This window comes from Oncorhynchus mykiss, chromosome 19 (assembly GCF_013265735.2).
Source record: "Oncorhynchus mykiss isolate Arlee chromosome 19, USDA_OmykA_1.1, whole genome shotgun sequence".
Taxonomy (NCBI): domain Eukaryota; kingdom Metazoa; phylum Chordata; class Actinopteri; order Salmoniformes; family Salmonidae; genus Oncorhynchus; species Oncorhynchus mykiss.
The window spans coordinates 33,958,171-33,977,836 of record NC_048583.1 but is presented as its reverse complement, the minus strand read 5'-3'; the positions used below and the strand labels follow the sequence as shown (position 1 = coordinate 33,977,836).

At 40.5% G+C, this 19,666-nt stretch overlaps 3 protein-coding genes across 6 annotated transcripts in view; 2 read left to right on the top strand and 1 right to left on the bottom strand.

Annotated features, from left to right (window-relative positions):
• tecpr2 (tectonin beta-propeller repeat containing 2) overlaps window positions 1-2,815 on the top strand; it is a 34,016-nt gene extending 31,201 nt beyond the window's left edge. For all 4 annotated transcript variants that reach the window (XM_021574003.2, XM_036954686.1, XM_021574001.2 and 1 more), the window contains exons 19-20: window positions 114-263; window positions 774-2,815. In XM_021574003.2, coding sequence (XP_021429678.1) covers window positions 114-263; window positions 774-925 — 302 coding nt within the window. In that variant the 3' untranslated portion in view covers window positions 926-2,815. The remainder of the gene's footprint in view (window positions 1-113; window positions 264-773) is intronic.
• Window positions 2,816-3,299: 484 nt separating this feature from the next.
• On the bottom strand, window positions 3,300-4,809 carry ankrd9 (ankyrin repeat domain 9). Its single transcript, XM_021574004.2, has one exon. It carries the CDS (start codon window positions 4,444-4,446, stop codon window positions 3,574-3,576), a length of 873 nt encoding a protein of 290 aa, XP_021429679.1. The 5' UTR covers window positions 4,447-4,809; the 3' UTR covers window positions 3,300-3,573.
• Window positions 4,810-8,619: 3,810 nt separating this feature from the next.
• rcor1 (REST corepressor 1) lies at window positions 8,620-19,557 on the top strand. The gene is made up of 12 exons (XM_021574000.2): window positions 8,620-9,491; window positions 9,593-9,652; window positions 10,375-10,455; window positions 13,579-13,793; window positions 13,994-14,112; window positions 14,300-14,378; window positions 14,460-14,513; window positions 14,636-14,842; window positions 15,037-15,114; window positions 16,108-16,165; window positions 16,359-16,606; window positions 17,452-19,557. The coding sequence occupies exons 1-12, from the start codon at window positions 9,344-9,346 to the stop codon at window positions 17,491-17,493; spliced, it is 1,389 nt and encodes a 462-aa protein (XP_021429675.1). The 5' UTR covers window positions 8,620-9,343; the 3' UTR covers window positions 17,494-19,557.
• Window positions 19,558-19,666: the final 109 nt, after the last annotated feature.

The window sequence follows — 19,666 nt, the reverse complement described above, 5'->3', positions numbered from 1 at the left end:
TTTAAGTTAGACAACCACGTTTCCATAAGCGGAAGATCAGACACCCATTCATAAAACCTTTGTCCAAAGATGAGACAATCAACTTCAGTGTTCTATATCCAATGTGTTCCCAGGCCTTCAGGCCAGTCAGCTGGTGCTGAGTGTGAAGACAGTTTGGGTGCGTTGCCCCAACGGGGAGGTGGCGAGGCGCTACGGTATCACTGACAAGAACCCAGCAGGGGACTACTGGAAGAAGATACCAGGCCTGCTCAACTGGCTAACAGGTGAGTGATGAGATGGAGAGAGAGAGAGAGAGTGTTCCAGTTGTGGAACAACACGTTTCAAGTTTTAATGTCAAATGAACAAGTACAGTGAAATGCCTTTCTTGCTAGCTCTAACCCCAACAATACAATAATCAATAACAAGGTAGAACGAGATATACAAATAAAAAATAAGAAGAACATGATACAGTAAGAACACAACTGTGTTCTAGTACAGTAGCAACAACAAAGTGTTGGCTTCCGCTCATTCCCACATATCTTGGTCCACAATTCAAGCATGTTTTGTACACAGGTCAGGGGCTTACTGTAGCTTAGAGTTAATACACTCTCAGCCATTGTTAATGTTTGGCTTGGTGTTCCTTTGTGCATGTTTGAGATCGACTCCACAGCCAGAATCACTGATCTACAAATCACCTTGCATCCCAAATAAGTCCTCATTAAGTGATCAAGATTAGCGATTCTGCTCCTTGCTTTGCTCAATCTGATCCCTCCAACCCGCTGATTGTCCCACAGTGACACCCATGGACGAACTGTGGGCTGTGAGTTTGTCTGGAGGTCTGAGTCACCGGCTCACCAAGACCATGGTGCACACCGTTGTCAAGTGCCACGTCAACACAGGCTCCCTGAGCGGAGAGGACCTGGAGGAGGAGTGGGAGGTCATCTAAAGAAGACAGAATTTGCATTCTATTCCCTATACAGTGTACTACTTTTGACTAGGAACCACAGGGTGCATAGGGCTCTTGTCAAAAGTAGTGCACAATGTAGGGAATAGGGTGCCATTTGCCATGTCTCTTCCCAACCGAAACAACCACTATTATTATTCTCTTTCACTACTGAAATGGGCTGCATTTCATTTATTAGTCTGTACTTTACTTACTGTGTATTTTTTATGTTAACCTCCTATGTACATAATATCTAAGATTTTATGGCAACTGCTATATGGTTATGAATCAGAACTGAGTGCACAATGGCTCTGTAGACAGACAGGACGGGATGATTTTGTGTTACCAAGGGAATGGGGTGTGTCGCCCAGACCTCCTTATGCTGTTTTCAAGCATTATTAAGTGTCCGACCAGTGTTTACGTTTAACCTAACCCAACCAATCCCTATTGAATTTTAATTAATTAATTTATTGATATATTAGTTATTTTATTTGTTATTTTTATCTGATGACATTGTAGGAAGGCGATTTTGTTATATTTATTCATTTTAGTTAGTCTGCACTTTAGTTGTAAGTGAGAAGGTAACCCCACTCAAGTACACAGCACTAGTCTAGACTTGCTGCCCTGAGACAGTTTATTTTTGTTTTCTTAGGAAACACCCTCTCCCAAAGGAACTTACTGTAGCTCTGGTGTTATTTTTTACACATTGATCAATTCCGTTGAATACAGTATTTACCACAGCACACTCAAGAGCCTTCCAATAGGGTACCTTCGATTAAAGACTAAGACCTTTAGTCCAGTTTAACCATTGTCACCCAACTCAATGCCACAGGAGTTAGACAGGGCCATGGTCTGAAATGATGTTTGTATATTGTTTTAAAGGGAACTATGACTGTAGTAGGAAGGAGATCCATTATTTATTGTTATTTTTACTGTATATAATAACACAGTTGTAACATGTGAATGTAAGTACTTGAATGGAGAAATTGATTACGTTAGTCACCTTGCAAGGGTACCTTAAGTTCATCTCTGTAGGTGCTTACTGTGCACAGATTGATTGATTGCTTCCTTTTTTACTGTGGAATGATGTGTGCTCACTAAGGAAGGGATATTACTTTGCAGGATTTTGAGCTGGGAGATTTCTAACGTGTATTTTGTATAACTACCAGAAAGGGAAACTAACCAATTAATTTATCCAGTCTTAATACAGCTACTGTATAAATATGGGAATCATGCATTTAATGGTTGACAGATACTTTAATCAAGCATATTAACAACAGCTAAACAGCTTTGGAAATATAACTCACTCACTGACTAGTACATCTCATAGCTTTGTGAATAAGTTGGTTGTGTTTGTGAAAAGCTATAAGTGTGGCTTAACTAGTACTGTATTACAATGCTGAATTATCTAGCTATAATATTAACATATAGAAACCAGGGTTACACATTGACATTAGGCATACTACATGTGATCATAATGCTGCTTCTGAATACTGTACTCTACATCAGTACTACTTAGTCATTAGGGGCTTGCCAGTTCAATTCACTTTGACAAAGAGTGCATCCCAAATGGCAACCTATTATTCCCTATGTAGTGCACTACTCTATTGTTTCAACAGTGGGGGATCCTTAATAAAAAAGTAGTAAATACTTTTGACCAGAGCCCGCACCCTGGTCAGAAGTAGTGCACTCTGTAGGGGAATAGGGTGCCATTTGAGATGTAAAGAAAATCTGGTGGGTCATCAAATGACCAATGTTTTGGAATATACTGGACAAGTTGAAGTACTGTTGCCCCTCTGTGCGTCTTTCATGGGATGCACAGTACTGTAAGTCCACTGTATGAATCCATGCCTCTCCTCAGTATGACTTCCTTAATAAAGATGTTTACAGTTATTGACTCTACGTGATGATACTGTATGACGACCATAAAGCAGCGTTTCTCAACTCTATAGGACTGCACATTTTTTTGCTCTAGCCCAGCACTAACACAGTGCTGAGCTGGAACAAAAATGTGGGAGCTGGAGTTGAGAATGTTCTCCTTCTGACCATGAGCCAAGCATTTGTCACAGAAAACAAAACCATGAATGTGTGTAAAGAGCTTATTCAAACCATTGTGCCATTTTATGGGTGGGTGATACGATGATGTAAAACACATGTTCATGCTGCCATGTAGTTTTGGACCTATTCTATAGTTTATTCTGTAGTTCTGTAACTACATTGTTGTTCCATTGCCTGTGTAGTAACTGTAATTACTGTAGTAGTAACATTGTATTAACATGTTCTCTGCACCCCTTCAGCCCACAACCTCCAGATAATGGCCCTATAGGTGAAGCACATTATAGATAAAAGAAAACAACAGATTCATATATTTTATAGACAATAATAGTATTTTATTTACACATTGCAACATTAACACCATTACATTCACTCTTTAGTGTCAAATATGAGAACTCAACATTTATTCTAAAGTGCATTGTTTTTAAACATCAAAATGTAAAGAACATTTTGAGTTGCTATTTACAAAGCCACATGCTGCATTTAATTAACTTTTATTGACACTGTTGTCAAAGTGTTCACACCATAGCCAAAAATAACTATTTGATTCCAGAAGTCAGTACAGTAGTTTTATCTGAGAGGTCTTGAGAGAATGTTTAACTGGCATACTGGTGTAGTCTGAAGTCCAGTGGTTTCAGAAAGTCTGGCAGAGGGTCCAGCTGTTCAACAGGTATGGACTGGGTCAACTTCTGCATAGCCTGAACAAAGAGAGAGGGGGGAGATAGTCCTGATAGCCACTGGAACGCTTGCTCTCCAATAAGACCCTGCCACAGCCCTGGATTCTTCTCCAACTTTCCCTTCATTTGAAAATGGAATTTTGGCATGAAGAGAATGAGATAACCAAGGCAGACGTGCTTCCGGCGCATGTCAGGCTCACCCCGGCGTATCTGATTTAAGAGGCAGTCCAAGGGGGTGTTCCCATCTCGATCTGTGACATAAGGACATGCACCGTGTCCTAGTAACAGAATCAAACACTCTGGGCGAACCAGTTCGCACGCCAGATGCAATGCGCCTTTGCCTCCCTCCACGTGAAAACATCCACGACTGTTAATGTAGCTCACGCGCTCGCTATTGGAGAAGTCTTTCAGAGAGTCCAGAATCATTTTCAGGATAGTAATACGGTTATAGCGGACAGCTACTGTGAGATGTGGTGTTGCAGATGCTTGGCAGCAGCAGAAGCTTCGACTGGGCATCTCCAGTGCGCGGACAGAGTATCTGTTGAGCAGGTATCTGGCGTATTGTTGATGATCGTGCACAAGTGCATACAGAAAAGCCTCGGATGGAGTAAAAGTGCACGCCCGCCCGTCATCTTCCCAGTGAAACACCTCCATTGTCCGCATGTCCTCGAGTACCCATACTGGTAGCAGGTCTCGCACTGCTTGGTAGAAGGCAAAGGAGGTTCTTTGGCACTGTTTCTCGGATTTATAATCCGCCCGGTTGTCAAACACACCCGCTAGATCGTAAGGCATGGTCACTTTGTTCTGCAGATACGTTTAATTTCGAAATATACCTTTTTTTTGCAAGGTATAAGCACCTCTGTGCCAGGTTTGTTTACATCAAGACAGGATGTCAACCGAAGTGATTTTTTTAGAAGACAAAAATAATCAATAGCTGAATTTAGAAAAGTTGCATGACACACTGGAAAATGTGTTTCAAAATAAGAAATAAAAGCCGATAGCAATCGTTTAGAGCTCTTCGGTCTCGCTGCTCTCTGAGTCTGTGTTCAGTAGCAAGGACCCTGCCTGAGTCTGTTCAGCACCACTATTCTTGACTTGCTTCAAACCCCTTTTCGAACTCCATCGGCAGTTTATATATCCTTGCTGGTGGCGAACCGTAGTGGAACTCCCTTCACGACTGCCCTCGTTGGCCGCTGACTGCGTCAACAAATATCCCCATTGGTTGATGACGACTTCATAGTGAGATTAAATGTGACGTCAGTTCAAGTGTCCCTAACTTTTCCATATTTGTTGTGTGCCATGTGAGCGATTTGTTTGGGAGACGCGCTATCGCCCCCCTATCGAGTGTCCCCACTGCATACAGTACATTCAGAACAGTCCGGTGTAGAGGATGTATGTTGGGTTGTGGGTCACCAGTGCAAGTTATATAATTGCGCGTCTGGTGCAACGTGCAGCTACCAACACCCCTCACTGCTAAATTCTGACAGACATGTCTGTTTTACGCGTTATAACTGCTTCTCGTTTGGGTCGTAATGTCTCATCAGGATTAGGCTAAACCTATCAAGTGTAAAATCTATTTTAAGGATAGAATAAAAACGTATATTTACACCACATTACAATGTCAAGCAACTATAGGCATTTGAAAAGCGGTGACATATGCATTGCAAAAACACTAACTTTAACATTAAAATGTAACCTCAAATTATGAAACAGTTTGTGAGTTCATGCAAAGTCAAATCTAGGCTATTGGTTTTAGTAGCTTCAGTATAGGGCAGACCATAATCGGCTTTTAGATAGTCGACCACGCCATCTGTTTGGTGAATACGTGTCATTACATGTCATGCATAACCTTGAATTGACAAAGTAGCCTGTCTTCACCACTCATTTTCAAATTTACAGCAAACAGTATGTCCCCACATCATGATCAAATCTGATGTATTGAAATTATTTCTTATGAGCCATGAAATGGAAATGCAATGTGAAATGGGTATAGAAGTGGGAATTCAATGTAAAATGGTTAGGAATCTGCTAATTAAAAATGTCTAGTTAGGAAGACAGACTGGTATCAATAAAACATTTTGGGGAAAGTGACATCCTGGTATGGAGTTGCATGGACTTATTCATATCCTCATTGAGCATGGTTGTGAGTAATAGCAATTGAGAGAAGCATGATCCAGCTGCAGGTGGCACTCTCATGTCCCAGTGACTATGATGCAAACAGACACAGTGATGTTTCACAGTCATAAACCCCAACCCTAACCCTGCGTTATGGCCTGGGTAATCTGTGTAGCCTATGTCATGAGAAATAGATGATCACAAAAGATAATATTTAGATTTAGTGTATATCAACATGACGTGAGCATGCCTGCTGCAGCTAAATAGGTAGGATGGGACTATACTGTATAAAATAGGCAACTTTACAGTTCAAAAGAAGCATAATGGATGAGTCTTTTTGATTAAATGAATGTTAAGTGAAGAATGAAATCCATCACAATCTGTAACAACCACATCTCTGTGGGAACAACATTGGAAAAAGGAATAATAATCTTGTATCTTATTCATGTATCTGCACAGATACGGTGCCTTCCAGATGTATTTTACCAGTGTAGTAAAAAGACCAGGTACATTAACATCAGGCAATAGTAGCCTATAGAAAGCATTCCCAATGCCTATGGGAGGACCCCCCGATTTAGCAAGAAATGAGTCTAGCTCAAGTGCAATTTTTTGGAGGTATGATCTTTGAGCCTCTGTAAGCTTCTCACTCATCGTTATTCATTAATTCATGATTATCCCTAATCATGGTAGCATCCACATTTAATGTAGAGGTGTTCAGAAACATCTTCTATTCCTATTTACAATAAAAGTACATCAAATGACACAATACATTGTTCACCATTCAGTTCCTATTGGTCAAAACAAACCGAAACACAACCAAAACAAACTGCAAATGCATCCAGAAAGTTTGTAGAGTCACAAGCTTGATTTAATCTTTGTGTGCTTGGCATATGGAACCAAATAATACACTTTTGACTACTTTAATACAACCTCAGGAGGCTGAATAAATGTGGCTTGTCACCTAAAACCCTCATAAACTTTTACAGATGCACAATTGAGAGCTTCTTGTCAGGCTGTATCACCACCTGGTATGGCAACTGCACCGCCGACAACTGCAGGGTAGTCTACCGGGGGCAAACTAACTGCCCCCCAGGACACCTACAGAACCAGATGTCACAGGAAGGCCAAAAAGATCATCAAGGACAACAACCAGGAGCTGCTGCCTGTTCACCCCGCTACCATCCAGAAGGCGAGGTCAGTACAGGTGGATCGAAGCTGGGACCGAGAGACTGAAAAACAGCTCCTATCTCAAGGCCATCAGACAGTTTGCCATCACTAACACAGAGAGGCTGCTGCATACATACAGACATGAAATCTTTGGCCACTTTAACAAATGGATCACTAGTCACTTTATTAATGCCACTTTAATGATGATGTTTACATATCTTGCATTACTCATCCCATATGTAAATACTGCTTTTATACCATCTGTTGCATCTTGCCTATGCCACTCAGTCATTACTCTTCCATATATATATATATATATATATATGTACATATTCTTAATCCATCCCTTTACTTAGATTTGTCTGTATTAGGTAGTTGTTGTGGAATTGTTAGATTACTTGTTGATATTACTGCACTGTCAGAACTAGTAGCACAAGCATTTCGCTACACTCACAATAACATCTGCTAACCATGTGTATTTGACCGATAGAATTTGTTTTAATTTATAAGTGAATTTGTCCAAATAGGGGGGACTAGCAGTGGTGGAAAAAGTATTCAATTGTCATACTTGAGTAAAAGTAAAGATACCTTAATAGAAAATGACTTAAGTAAAAGTGAAAGTCACCCAGTAAAATACTACTTGAGTAAAAATCTAAAAGTATTTGGTTTTAAATATACTTAAGTATCAAAAGTAAATGGAATTGCTAAAATGTACTTAAGTATTAAAAAGTAGAAGTATAAATCATTTCAAGTTCCTTATATAAGCAAACCAGATGGCACAATTTTCTTGTTTTTTTTATTGACAAATAGCCAGGGGCACACTCCAACACAGACACAATTTACAAACAAAGCATTTGTGTTTAGTGAGTCTGTCAGATGTTCTCTTGATGAAGGATGTTCTCTTGATAAGTGTGTGAATTGAACCATTTCCCTGTCAACATATAATGAGTACTTTTGGGTGTCAGGGAAAATGTATGGAGTAAAAAGTACATTATTTTCTTTAGAAATGTAGTAAAGTAAAAGTTGCCAAATATATAAATAGTAAAGTAAAGTACAGATACCCCAAAAAACTACTTAAGTAGAACTTTAAAGTAGTTTTACTTAAGTACTTTACGCCACTGGGGACTAGATACATAAAGTTCCTTTAGTTCTAAAACAGATATGTATGAAAATACCTTCAAATAAAAGGTGACATTCTGTACTGTCGTCTCATATGAAACATTTCAAAATCCAAACAGCTGCAGTATAGAGACAAATTCAAATGTTTTAGCTTCACTCCAAATAAATACAGGGAGGAGTTTATATAGCCTCCAGCCTCTTCATTTTCAAGGAGTCCAGAAGTAGCTTGAATGTGACAGTGCGAATGCAAGACACTGCTCCCTTATACGGCTTCTAAGGTTGGAGAACACGGCCCTGAGGTTAGGCCATGGGGGCACATATTTGGGATATTCTGATAGGCATATGTATAATTTGTACATGGTCCCTGACACATAAAGAAAATATAAATTAAATGCAGTCCATATGATTTGAGGAATGTGTCCATTGTTGAATTAGATTATTTTAATTCGCCTTTTTGAATGTAAATTAATTCCATGAATTGGCTGTGGAACGTAGGAAAACTTTTTTTTTTAAATTGCATAAGTTCCCATCTACCCAATTAATTAATTAATTGTAGCCTCTAGTTTCCAGGCAAGAAGAGAGTTGGTCCACTCATCATTATTAGCTTGAGGGAGGCCTCTTCAGGGCAAGCCTTGAAAAATTCAGTTCCATCTGATGCAGCCAGGCACTTTATCAAGACCCCGTGGAGTGTCAACTAGCAACCGACCCACCTGGCAAGATTCTCGACACCTAGCTAGTAACGATTGTAATGGACAAAAGTAGCCAGCTAACTAGTCAAAATCTGTAGAATATCGTCGACAAATGCGTGTGTTAAAGCCACGTAGCTCTAGCTATGCTAATTGATTTCATAAATCAAGCTAGCTAGCTAGTTGCTACCGCAACTTTTATCCAAGTAGCAGCGAGCTAGCAGTCAAGCATCCTCGCGAACTTGGGGTATTTTTGCTCGCTAACTGGGGTGGCTGGTTAATATTGAAAGACCCATACAACACAGTTATTTGGCCACCCGTTATATTTTTGGAGCCAGCTATCTTAACTTTTATAACATAGCCGTCTTAATTGAGATTGCTGGCTAGTTGAACAGTTTAATCAGTTAGTCATCGCTTCGTCTAGCTAGCCACAATAGCTTTGCTAGCCAACCTGCTAACGTTACTTTGTTCGCTAGCTAGCGAACTAGCGCCAGGCATCTAGCAAGGTGCTGCTGACTACAGACAGACAGTAACGTTACAGTAGCTAGCTAGCCAAAATCCGAGTAGTTTTGTTGCTCTTTCTCCGTTAAAAAATCCCCGCAATGATGGAAAAGAGTGGTTCGGAAATGTCAGGGAAAAGAAGGGGTAGGAATACAGTTAATAATCCTAACAAAAGTTTAGCTACGAATGGAAATAGCAACAATTCATGGGAGGAAGGAAGTTCGGGCTCCTCCAGTGATGATGAGCATGGTAGGTCAACACGACGGTGGTAGCCTCGGTCACTCTAAACTAGTTCATACACTTGTACAGTGATTTAAAAATGTTAATCCTGTGTTTTGTTATATGTTTAGGTAGTGGTGGTATGAGAGTTGGGACTCAGTATCAAGCACTCGTGCCAGACTATGATCCAGGTGAGTCATTTTACTGTTCAGACAGTCAAGAAGATGGAACAGGTTACCAGACATGATAGCCTCGAACAATTCCTGGTCGTCTATTCCACGAGCCTTGACTAAGCGGGCTACTGCTAACTACATCTTTATTATTTTGACATTCCGACTCCTGTCCACGGCTACATTGTTTCATGTTTGAACCGATTTAACTGCTGAACTATTGTCAATGTATCCAATATATTTCAGCATATTTAGCATATAACAAATCTGAGATGAGCTAATTAAAAAGTTTGTAACAGATCTGTTATAGCTAGGCCCTAATTGTTGGTCGAACGACCATGGTTATAAACGTTTAATTAACTATCTGGAGTGAGAATGGTGTTGATTGCTTCCCTTTAAGCAATTAATCATTATGAAATGTATTATTTGTAACATGAACTGAATAAATTGTAGTTGCTTTCACTAGCCTATTTGATTAAGCCCTGACTTCTAATGGTCCATATCTTTTTCCTTTTCAATTTGGTCTCCATGCGAGAATTGATAGGCTTGTGCTGCTAATAATACATATTGTATTTTCCAATGGGACATAACATTTCATTCTCGCTAAACTTGTATTGTTGGAAATTGGTTTCACTTTCACCAGAGTTTCACTTTCAACATAAAAGCATTTAGGATGAAGGCAATGAGTAGTTTTGAGTAATTAAGTCACTGGTCCTCATTCGATCCTTTATCCCCCGTGACAGAGATTGCCAAGGCGGCGGAGGAGAGGGACAACCTGGGCATGCTGGTGTGGCTCCCCAGCCCGAACCTGGCTGAAGCTAAATGTGAGAGCCATTCATGCCATTTTCCTCATTATGTACCAAATGTAAACTACTTGCCCATTTTACTTTACAAATCGTACGTTTATCTGAAGCAAAATATTTAGTTATTGTAATAGCTATGCAATAACAGAAATGGGTAGCTGAGTGTTGTGCAAGTGAGTGTTATGCCACAGTCTTTCGGATCTATATATTTACACACACACAGAGAACCAGTCAAAAGTTTGGACACACCTACTCATTCAAGGGTTTTTCTTTATTTTTACTATTTTCTACATTGTAAAATAATAGTGAAGACATCAAAACTATGAAATGGCTCGTATGGAATCATGTAGTAGCCAAAAAAGTGTTAAACAAATCTAAATATATTTTACATTTGAGATTCATCAAAGTAGCCACCCTTTGCTTTGATTACAGATTGGCCCACTCTTGGCATTATCTCAACCATCTTCATGAGGTAGTCATCTGGAATGCATTTCAATTAACAGGTGTGTCTTGTTAAAAGTTCATTTGTGGAATTTCTTTCCTTCCTAATGAGTTTGAACCAATCAGTTGTGTTGTGACATGGTAGGGTTGGTATACAGAAAAGAACAAGTCCATATTATGGCAAGAACAGCTCAAATAAACAAAGAGAAACGACAGTCAATCATTACTTTAATTAAGACATGAAGGTCAGTCAATCCGGAAAATTTCAGGAGGACCGCCATAGGAAAGGAAGACACTGATATACCTCGGTAGAAGGTAAGTTCATTAGTTACCAGCCTCATAAATTGCAGCCCAAATAAATGCTTCAGTTCAAGTAACAGACACATTTCAACATCAAGTTTTCAGAGGAGACTTCAGCAATTTGACCATGAATTCGACCTGATTCGCACAAAGAACCCCCTACTAAAGGACACAATAAGAAAATACTTGCTTGGGCCAAGAAACATGAGTAATGGCATTAGACTGGTGGAAATCTGTCCTTTGGTTGGATGAGTCCAAATTTGAGATTTTTGGTTCCAACCGCAGTGTCTATGAGACGCAGATAAGGTGAACGGATGATCTCTGCATGTGTGGTTCCCACCGTGGAGGTGTGGTGGTGCTTTGCTGGTGACACTGTCAGTGATTTATTTAGAGTTCAAGGCACACTTAACCAGCATGGCTACCACAGCATTCTGCAACAATATGCCATCCGATGTGGTTTGCGCTTAGTGGGACTATTATTTGTTTTAGAACAGGACCATGACCCAACACACCTCCAGGCTGTGTAAGGGCTATTTGACCAAGAAGGAGAGTGATGGAGTGCTGCATCAGATGACCTGGCCTCCACAATCCCCCGACCTCAACCCAATTGAGATGAGTTGGACCGCAGAGTGACGGAAAAGCAGCCAACAAGTGCTCAGCATATGTGGGAACTCCTTCAAGACTGTTGGAAAAGCATTCCAGGTGAAGCTGGTTGAGAGAATGCCTTGACAGCTTTGCACACGCTTGGCAAAGGGTGGATATTTTGAAGAATCTCAAATATAAAATATATTTTGATTTAACACTTTTGGTTACTACTTCATTTCATGTGTTTCATATTTGAGGTCTTAACTATTATTCTACAATGTAAAAATAAAGAAACCCTTGTCCAAACTTGAGACTGGTAGTGTATACTTCGATACAATGCATTCAGAAAGTATTCAGACCCCTTGACTTTTTCCACATTGTTACGTTAACGCATTATTCTAAAATAGATTGACAGCCTTGCATTCTCTCGACCAGCTACATGAGGAATGCTTTTCCAACAGTCTGGAAGGACTCACCACATATGTTGAGCTGTTGGCTGCTTTTCCTTCACTCTGCGGTCCATCTCATCCCAAACCATGTCAATTGCGTTGAGATCGGCTGCTTGTCGAGGCCAGGTCATCTGATGCAGCACTCCATCCCTCCTTGGTCAAATGGCCCTTACACAGCCTGGAAGTGTATGTTGTCCTGTTGAAAAGCATATGATTGTCCCACTAAGCGCAAACCAGATGGGATGGCGTATTGCTGCAGAATGCTGTGGTAGCCATGCTGGTTAAGTGTACCTTGAATTCTAAATAAATCAGACGGTGTCACCAGCAAAGCACCATTACACCACCATCTCCATGCTTCACCATGGGAACCACACATGCAGAGATCATCCGTTCACATACTCTGTGACTCACAAAGACACGGCGGTTGGAACAAAAAATCTCAAATTTGGACTCATCCGACCAAAGGACAGATTTCCACCAGTCTAATATACATTGCTCGTGTTTCTTGGCCCAAGCAAGTGGCTTCTTCTTATTGGTGTCCTTTAGTGGTTGGTTCTTTGCAGCAATTCGACCATGAAGGCCTGATTCACGCAGTCTCCTCTGAACAGTTCATGTGTCTGTTACTTGAACTCTGTGAAGCATTTATTTGTGCTGCAATTTCTGGGGATGGTAACTCTAGTGAACTTATCCTCTGCAGCAGAGGTAACTCTGGATCTTTCCTGTGGCGGTCCTCATGAGAGCCAGTTTCATCATAGCGCTTGATGGTTTTGTGATTGCACTTGGAAAAAACTTTTGAAGTTCTTAATGTTCCCGGATTGACTGACCTTCATGTTTTAAAGTAATGATGGACTGTCGTTTCTCTTTGCTTACTTGAGCTGCCATAATATGGACTTGGTCTTTTACCAAATAGGGCTATCTTCTGTATACCATCCCTACCTTGTCACAACACAACTGATTGACTCAAACACGTTAAGAAGGAAAGAAATTCCACAAATTCACTTTTAACAAGGCACACCTGTTCATTGAAATGCATTTTTGTTACTACATGATTCCATATGTGTTATTTCATAGTGTTGATGTCTTCCCTATTATTCTACAATGTAGAAATAAAGAAAAACCCTTGAATGAGTAGGTGTGTCCACACATTTGACTGGTACTGTATGTAAATATTTATTTATTTTTTTTCATATATTTGCCAAATTTCTTCACCAAATTTGTCTTTTGTCATTATGGGGTATTGTGTGTAGATTGATGAAAAACATTTTATTTAATACATTTTAGAATAAGGCTGTAACAAAATGTGGAAAAAGTCAACTGGTCTGAATACTTTTCGAATGCACTGTGTGTGTGTAAATATTTTTTTGTACAGTGGATGAATACATTGCAATTGCCAAAGAGAAGCATGGGTACAACATGGAACAGGCACTGGGGATGCTCTTCTGGCACAAGCACAACATTGAGAAGTCCCTGGCAGATTTGCCCAACTTCACACCTTTCCCAGATGAGTGGACAGTGGAGGACAAGGTCCTGTTTGAACAGGGCTTCAGCTTCCACGGAAAAACGTTCCACCGTATACAGCAGATGGTGAGACTAACGCCTCCGAATTGTATCATTTTTTGTTGGTTAACAGCAGACTACTCCATTGGCTAACATGGAACACACGATGACATGAGACATTGAATTCTAATTTGGGGTGTTCATTGTGTGAAGTCTCTAAAACACAAATAATGCACAAAACTGTGCTTTCGTTTGTTATTTACAAGTTCTTCTTGTTCATGTGCTAGCTACCAGACAAGTCCATTGCTAGCTTGGTTAGATTCTACTATTCATGGAAGAAGACAAGGAGCAAAACCAGTGTCATGGATCGCCACGCACGCAAGCAGAAGAGGGAACGAGAGCAGAGGTATGAAGTTTGTTCTTTTGTTTAAAAAGCATGAACCGCATTCTCTCAACTTCCACTCCTTTTTGGAAAAACTAGTCCTGGGTGGTTTCAACCATTCCAAATTAGACACAAAAAAATGTATTGGAAAGTTAGGCCAAGAATACCATAATTTGTTTTCTATGTGTTAAGTTTTTGCTTTATGTTTCAGTGAGGATGAGGCTGAGGAGACCAATGGAAATGCTCCAAGCGATGTAGAGTACGACCCAAATAAGGAGGAGAAGAAAGAGGTGGATCTGTTCAGAGGCTCTTATCAGTTTTAATAAATGTTGTTTATTGAAGCCAACTAACATGGTAATTTTGTGTTTTAGCTGGGCGCAGCACCTGAGAAACAGGAGCCAAAACCACTAGCAGTGGTACAGAAGGTAGCTTTCGAATTGCAAATATTTTCATTACCATTTCAATAGAAACCTACAACATTCATATTAAATTGACACTACTTTTGATGGTTTGGCTTTTTAACCTAAATCTATTCCTTCACGTCTAGCCGACTACTGGCGTGGCAGAGAAACTGACCCACGTCAAAAAAGAACCACAGGGTCCTCCAGGGAAGAACCTGCACCGTGCTAAGAAGAAGCCTCCTAAAGGAATGCATCTGAGCCAGGGAGACGTAGCTGCAATGTCCACCAGCACCCCCGCTGCAGTCGGTGTGCTGCGGCAAATGGACATGGAGCTGGTTGGCATCAAACGCCAGGTTAGTGCACTGTCTTAACATTAATACATTCATCTTCTGTGACCGCATTTCCTGTCCATTTTGTGTCGATCATGTATTCATGTCAATGGGAGATTTGTGTGGAAATGGAAGAGCTAAGCCTGTGTACCTAGAGTGTCTTTAGGCTGACGAGTTAACCTGGCCATTTTTCCTTAATGAGTTTTATCCCCTTCTAGATCCAGAGCATCAAACAGAATAACAGTGCCCTGAAAGAGAAGCTTGATGTGGGAGTAGACAACTTCAGAGTACCTGAGGTAATGCTATTGCTGACCTAAAGTTCTGACCATCTCATTTTACTATCTCCATAGAATTAAAGGTGCATTATGCAGAAATGGCTCGTAACAGTTAGCCTAATTTCAGTTTGTGACAGAACAAGCAAGTATACTGTGGAGAACCATTGTACCATCTAAACTGCTGTGAAATATATTTTTTAGAACCAAAAATATTGTATTTTTTAGCTGTTTGAAGCTGGTGTGCAAAAAAAAAAAGTAAAAGATGCAATAACGAAACATAAGAACGGGAAGCATAGGAATAGTGCATGCGCATAGAATTGACCTACTACTGCTTAGACTTGCTTTCAATGCGTGACAGATCTATAACATACATTTAGTCAGATCGCCCAAAAAGTGACATATTGCAGCTTAAATGTTACTATTGTTTTGCAAAGTGATGGGAAAACAAAGCTTTCTGAAGCATGGACGCTTTCCAGCCAAATGTGGAAAAATAGGTTGATCACCCTAGTGGTGGTGTCTGCTGGTCAAAAGAATTTAGAGCTGCCAAATGATTATAGATTACGTCACACATGCCGTAGCGCAGAGACAGCGTTCAGATGTCTAGCAGTTGTAATGTTTTCAAATACTATGTATTTTAAATCTACACTCTTCATTATGTTTGAAATTAAAAAAAGTCCCATTTCCCAGCTCAATAGACGCTAGCGGCTCTCAAAATCCACCTACACACAACTTTCGGCAACCAACCCTCGAAATGAAAGGCATTTCGCTTCCTTTTTGTCTTCGACCAATGCCAAACCAATCAGGTGGTTTGCGACAAAACAACGTTTCGGATGTCGTTGATGACATGCTTCGGATAAAGGGATAAGGGTGTCGGCACACTGCTTTGAAGTAAACTGCTTTGCGGTTTCAATGCATGCTCCGGTATGCATTGTTACGGTAAATGTAACATCACTAGTCTTGTAATACATTTTGACCTGTCTTGTTGCTTGTATGTTTGACCATTTTATGTCTCAGGTGAACCAGAAGTTTAACACTCGCTGGACAACAGAGGAGCAACTGCTTGCTGTACAAGGTAATAGATTGCAAGCGCAACAGATGGGTTGGGATTCGAGAAAGGGTAGAAAGTGGAACCAACTGAAGTGGGACCCATGTGAAAAGTCAGATGATAAAAAAATATCTTGAATTCTGTTTCACTGGGGGGGCCTGGCACATAACAATCTCAATTTGTTCAAAATGTATTTTCACTCCATTGTAACCTCTTCCAGCCATCAGAAAATATGGGCGGGACTTCCAGGCTATCTCAGATGTGATTGGCAACAAGTCTGTGGTGCAGGTGAAGAACTTCTTTGTAAACTACCGCCGACGCTTCAACTTGGATGAGGTGCTGCAGGAGTGGGAGGCCGAGCACGGGATGGAGGGAGCAGCCAAGGGAGGAGAGGAGAAAATGGACACATCACCATCTCCCACTGAGGATGGAGCCACCAACCCTGTGCCGCCAGAGGACCAAAAAGAGGTATGTGACTCCACTCTTTGTATTGCAAATCGTCCTCCAACGACCCATATTAAGAAGAGTGTGTAATTACAGATGTATTCTAATAACTCGAGACCCACCTCTCACATGCCCAGGTTCGGACCCATAGTTTTTAAGAAACCTTGCTTTAAAGAGCCTTAATTGAAACTATGGCAAGGCAGTCACCCTGCCTGTGTTTTGGTAAAAAGCTGAGGGATGGGCCTTGACAAATGTAACCACTCTCAAAATCATAGACCGAGCTATGGATACAAGGACTGACCATCCATGATATAAAAATTATAGTTTTAACTGTGTTTTGAGGCTATACAATGTTTGTTTACATTTACATTGTTTACAAACGTTGGAGTAAAACAAGCTTCTATTGTGGGCCCTGATGGGGTATGACAGTTGAACTTAGCTCATGAGGCATTTAAAAGTTATATTTAAGCAATTAGGCCTGAGGGGGTGTGGTATATTGCCAATATACCACGGCTAAGGGCTGTTCTTAGCAAAACAACGCGGAGTGCCTGGTACAGCCCTTAGCTGTGGTACAGTATATTGGCCATTTACAACAAACCCCCAAGGTGCCTTATTGCTATTATAAACTGGTTACCAATGTAATTAGAGTAGTAAAAATGTTTTAGGTTTTGTCATACCTGTGGTTTACGGCCTGATATGCCACGGCTGTCAGCCAATCAGCTTTCAGGGCTCGAACCACCAATTTATGATCTTTATGAATCAATGGTTCTATATCATTATGTCTATAAGCAATTAAGGATTCCAGTATTTTATTTGAGTTTTTGCAGATGTATTAAGTGCAAATACTCCCCAATGTTGTCTCGTTACAGGAATCCTCACTAGTGGAAGCACAACAACCTCTAGCATCCTGAGTGGCCAGCCATTTTGGATAATTCTGTTGGCAGAACTCCTCCCTCTGAGATTTTACGTCTGTTCTGAAGAGGCGATGATGAATCTGCACAGGTTACTCCCTGTCTTTGCGGGCCTGTTCAAGAAGGTCATTCCTGTTACCTCATCCCCGATTCAAGGATGTTTTGCAGCTGCCCACCAATTAACTTACAGCACCAGTCTTCAGCCGGACTGACAGTCAAAGTAACCAGAATTATCTGACTGCACTTTATCTCATCCCTGAAAAATCTTCTGTATCAAATGTAACTTGTTTATGCATCTGGCGCCTTTTACCCTGCCTCGGTCACTCAACATTACAGATGATCCCTGTTATCCAGCCCACAATATCCCTTTGTCATCTTATCCTTCTGCAACCCTCTTTACTTTGTAAAGACTGGTTTTTGTTGTGTAGTATTTAATCGCAGTAGGTCTCGGTATGAACTGAACCTGTCGACTACAATTATTTTGTATTGTGCCCAACGTGAGGAAGCTGTCTTTGTACACCAGACAGCCATAAAGAAAAACAACCCAAGGATATACCATTGCCATGTTGGAGTTGGAGAAAAGGTGAGTCAGGTGATTTGCCCCCTGATACACACAGTGCAGAACAAGATTTTTCCACAGGGCCATTTTATACTGAGACCCAATGCAAGTTAATAACACACAACCAAATCTATTTATATTCTTCCTTCCAAAACTCTTGTCTGCAGCTGTTTCCTTTACCCCCTAATGGGTACTTGTCCCCCCATGGATTTACAAAGAACAGACTGGTGTATGAAGGCTTTAAATCCAGGAGGGGGAGTTAGCGAGACGGGTGCACAGTGTGGGAGTGAGATAGGAAATCGGAATGCAGAAATTGCCTTGCAGTATTCTACAAACTCCAATCACCATTTGGTACAAAGTAAACACTACAATCTCCCTTCCCTCTGCTTCTATGCGTTACTTACGGCTGAACCTCAGCCCTCCCCTACTGAAATACACGCAATGTTTGTCATAAAAGGTTGCTCTTACGGAATGGATGTGCCTCCAGCATAATGCAAGTAGGATTCTGGGATCTTGAAATTGCCATATCCATGGCATGATGAATGTTGCCCCCCCCCCCCCCCCCCCACCGTACTGAAAAGACTGTACAGATTTATTGAAAACTGACATTACATATAGTAAGTGTAGAACTTAGAATCCCAACAGGCGCTTCCATTGAAGAAATAAAGTAGGTGTTGAATTTTAAACGGTAGTGCACTTTTGGTGTTCAGTGTTCAATATTACTCAATTTAAACTAAAGTTAACATGTTCTGGTGCATATTTATAAATAATGCATTAATTGTTTGGATGACAGGTTAAAGAGACATACAAATAATGTAAAACTTTAAATAGGAGCTGTTCATCATTGAGGGATGTCCATTTTCAGTTTACTAGTAACCTCAGGACACACAATCATGTTAAAGAATGCTTTTCAGTTGGAAGGAGAGTTGAGTGAGAAATTCCTTAAGTTGATGATTAGGGAGCAAGGCTACAGTAAACATGTCTCCCCGGGCCAAATGAGATTGCTGTGACTAACACATTTCAGTTAATTACTATAGCACCCGCCTTGGGCCGATCAGTGTAATTTTGTAAATGCCGGGTATCAATGGCAAGACTCATCGTTCGCCCAAGTTTCGTCAAAATCGGACCAGTGCTGTCTGAGATATTGCGTGTGACTAACGGACAGACTGAGAGAGATCCACAGTCCCCTCTCCGATTTTCATCTTGGGGAACAATTTTTACATTTTAATTTAAACCTTTTTTGAGTTCTGAAGTGTTTTTATTTGTCATTTCAAACCCTGTCCCTTTCACAACAACTGGCCTATGCTATTCTACCGTTTTTACTGTACTGGTACCATGATTTAGCATACTGTTTTGAAATCTTTTTATATATTTATGAAGAAATTGTGAATGCCTGAGGTGGGGTTTTAATGAGGTTGTGTGTATTGCTGTCATTTAACATTGTGTATTCAATTTGCGCATCAATTAACTAGACAATAAATTTGAAGGATTTATAGGGACATTCACTGGATGCTCATTTGTCTTTTCCTGCTATTTGTATTTAGCCTGTTCCCAGAACTGTTTTGTGCTTTTGCCAAATCTATTGCTCATTGTCAAGTCCAACATTCAGTTTGG

Coding starts and splice junctions, on each gene's coding strand:
- rcor1 (XM_021574000.2), top strand. CDS start 9,344: ATGATGGAAAAGAGTGGTTCGGAAATGTCAGGGAAAAGAAGGGGTAGG. Junction 14,379..14,459: donor ATAAGGAGGAGAAGAAAGAG/GTGGATCTGTTC, acceptor TTTGTGTTTTAG/CTGGGCGCAGCACCTGAGAA. Junction 15,115..16,107: donor ACAACTTCAGAGTACCTGAG/GTAATGCTATTG, acceptor TTTATGTCTCAG/GTGAACCAGAAGTTTAACAC.
- ankrd9 (XM_021574004.2), bottom strand. CDS start 4,446: ATGCCTTACGATCTAGCGGGTGTGTTTGACAACCGGGCGGATTATAAA.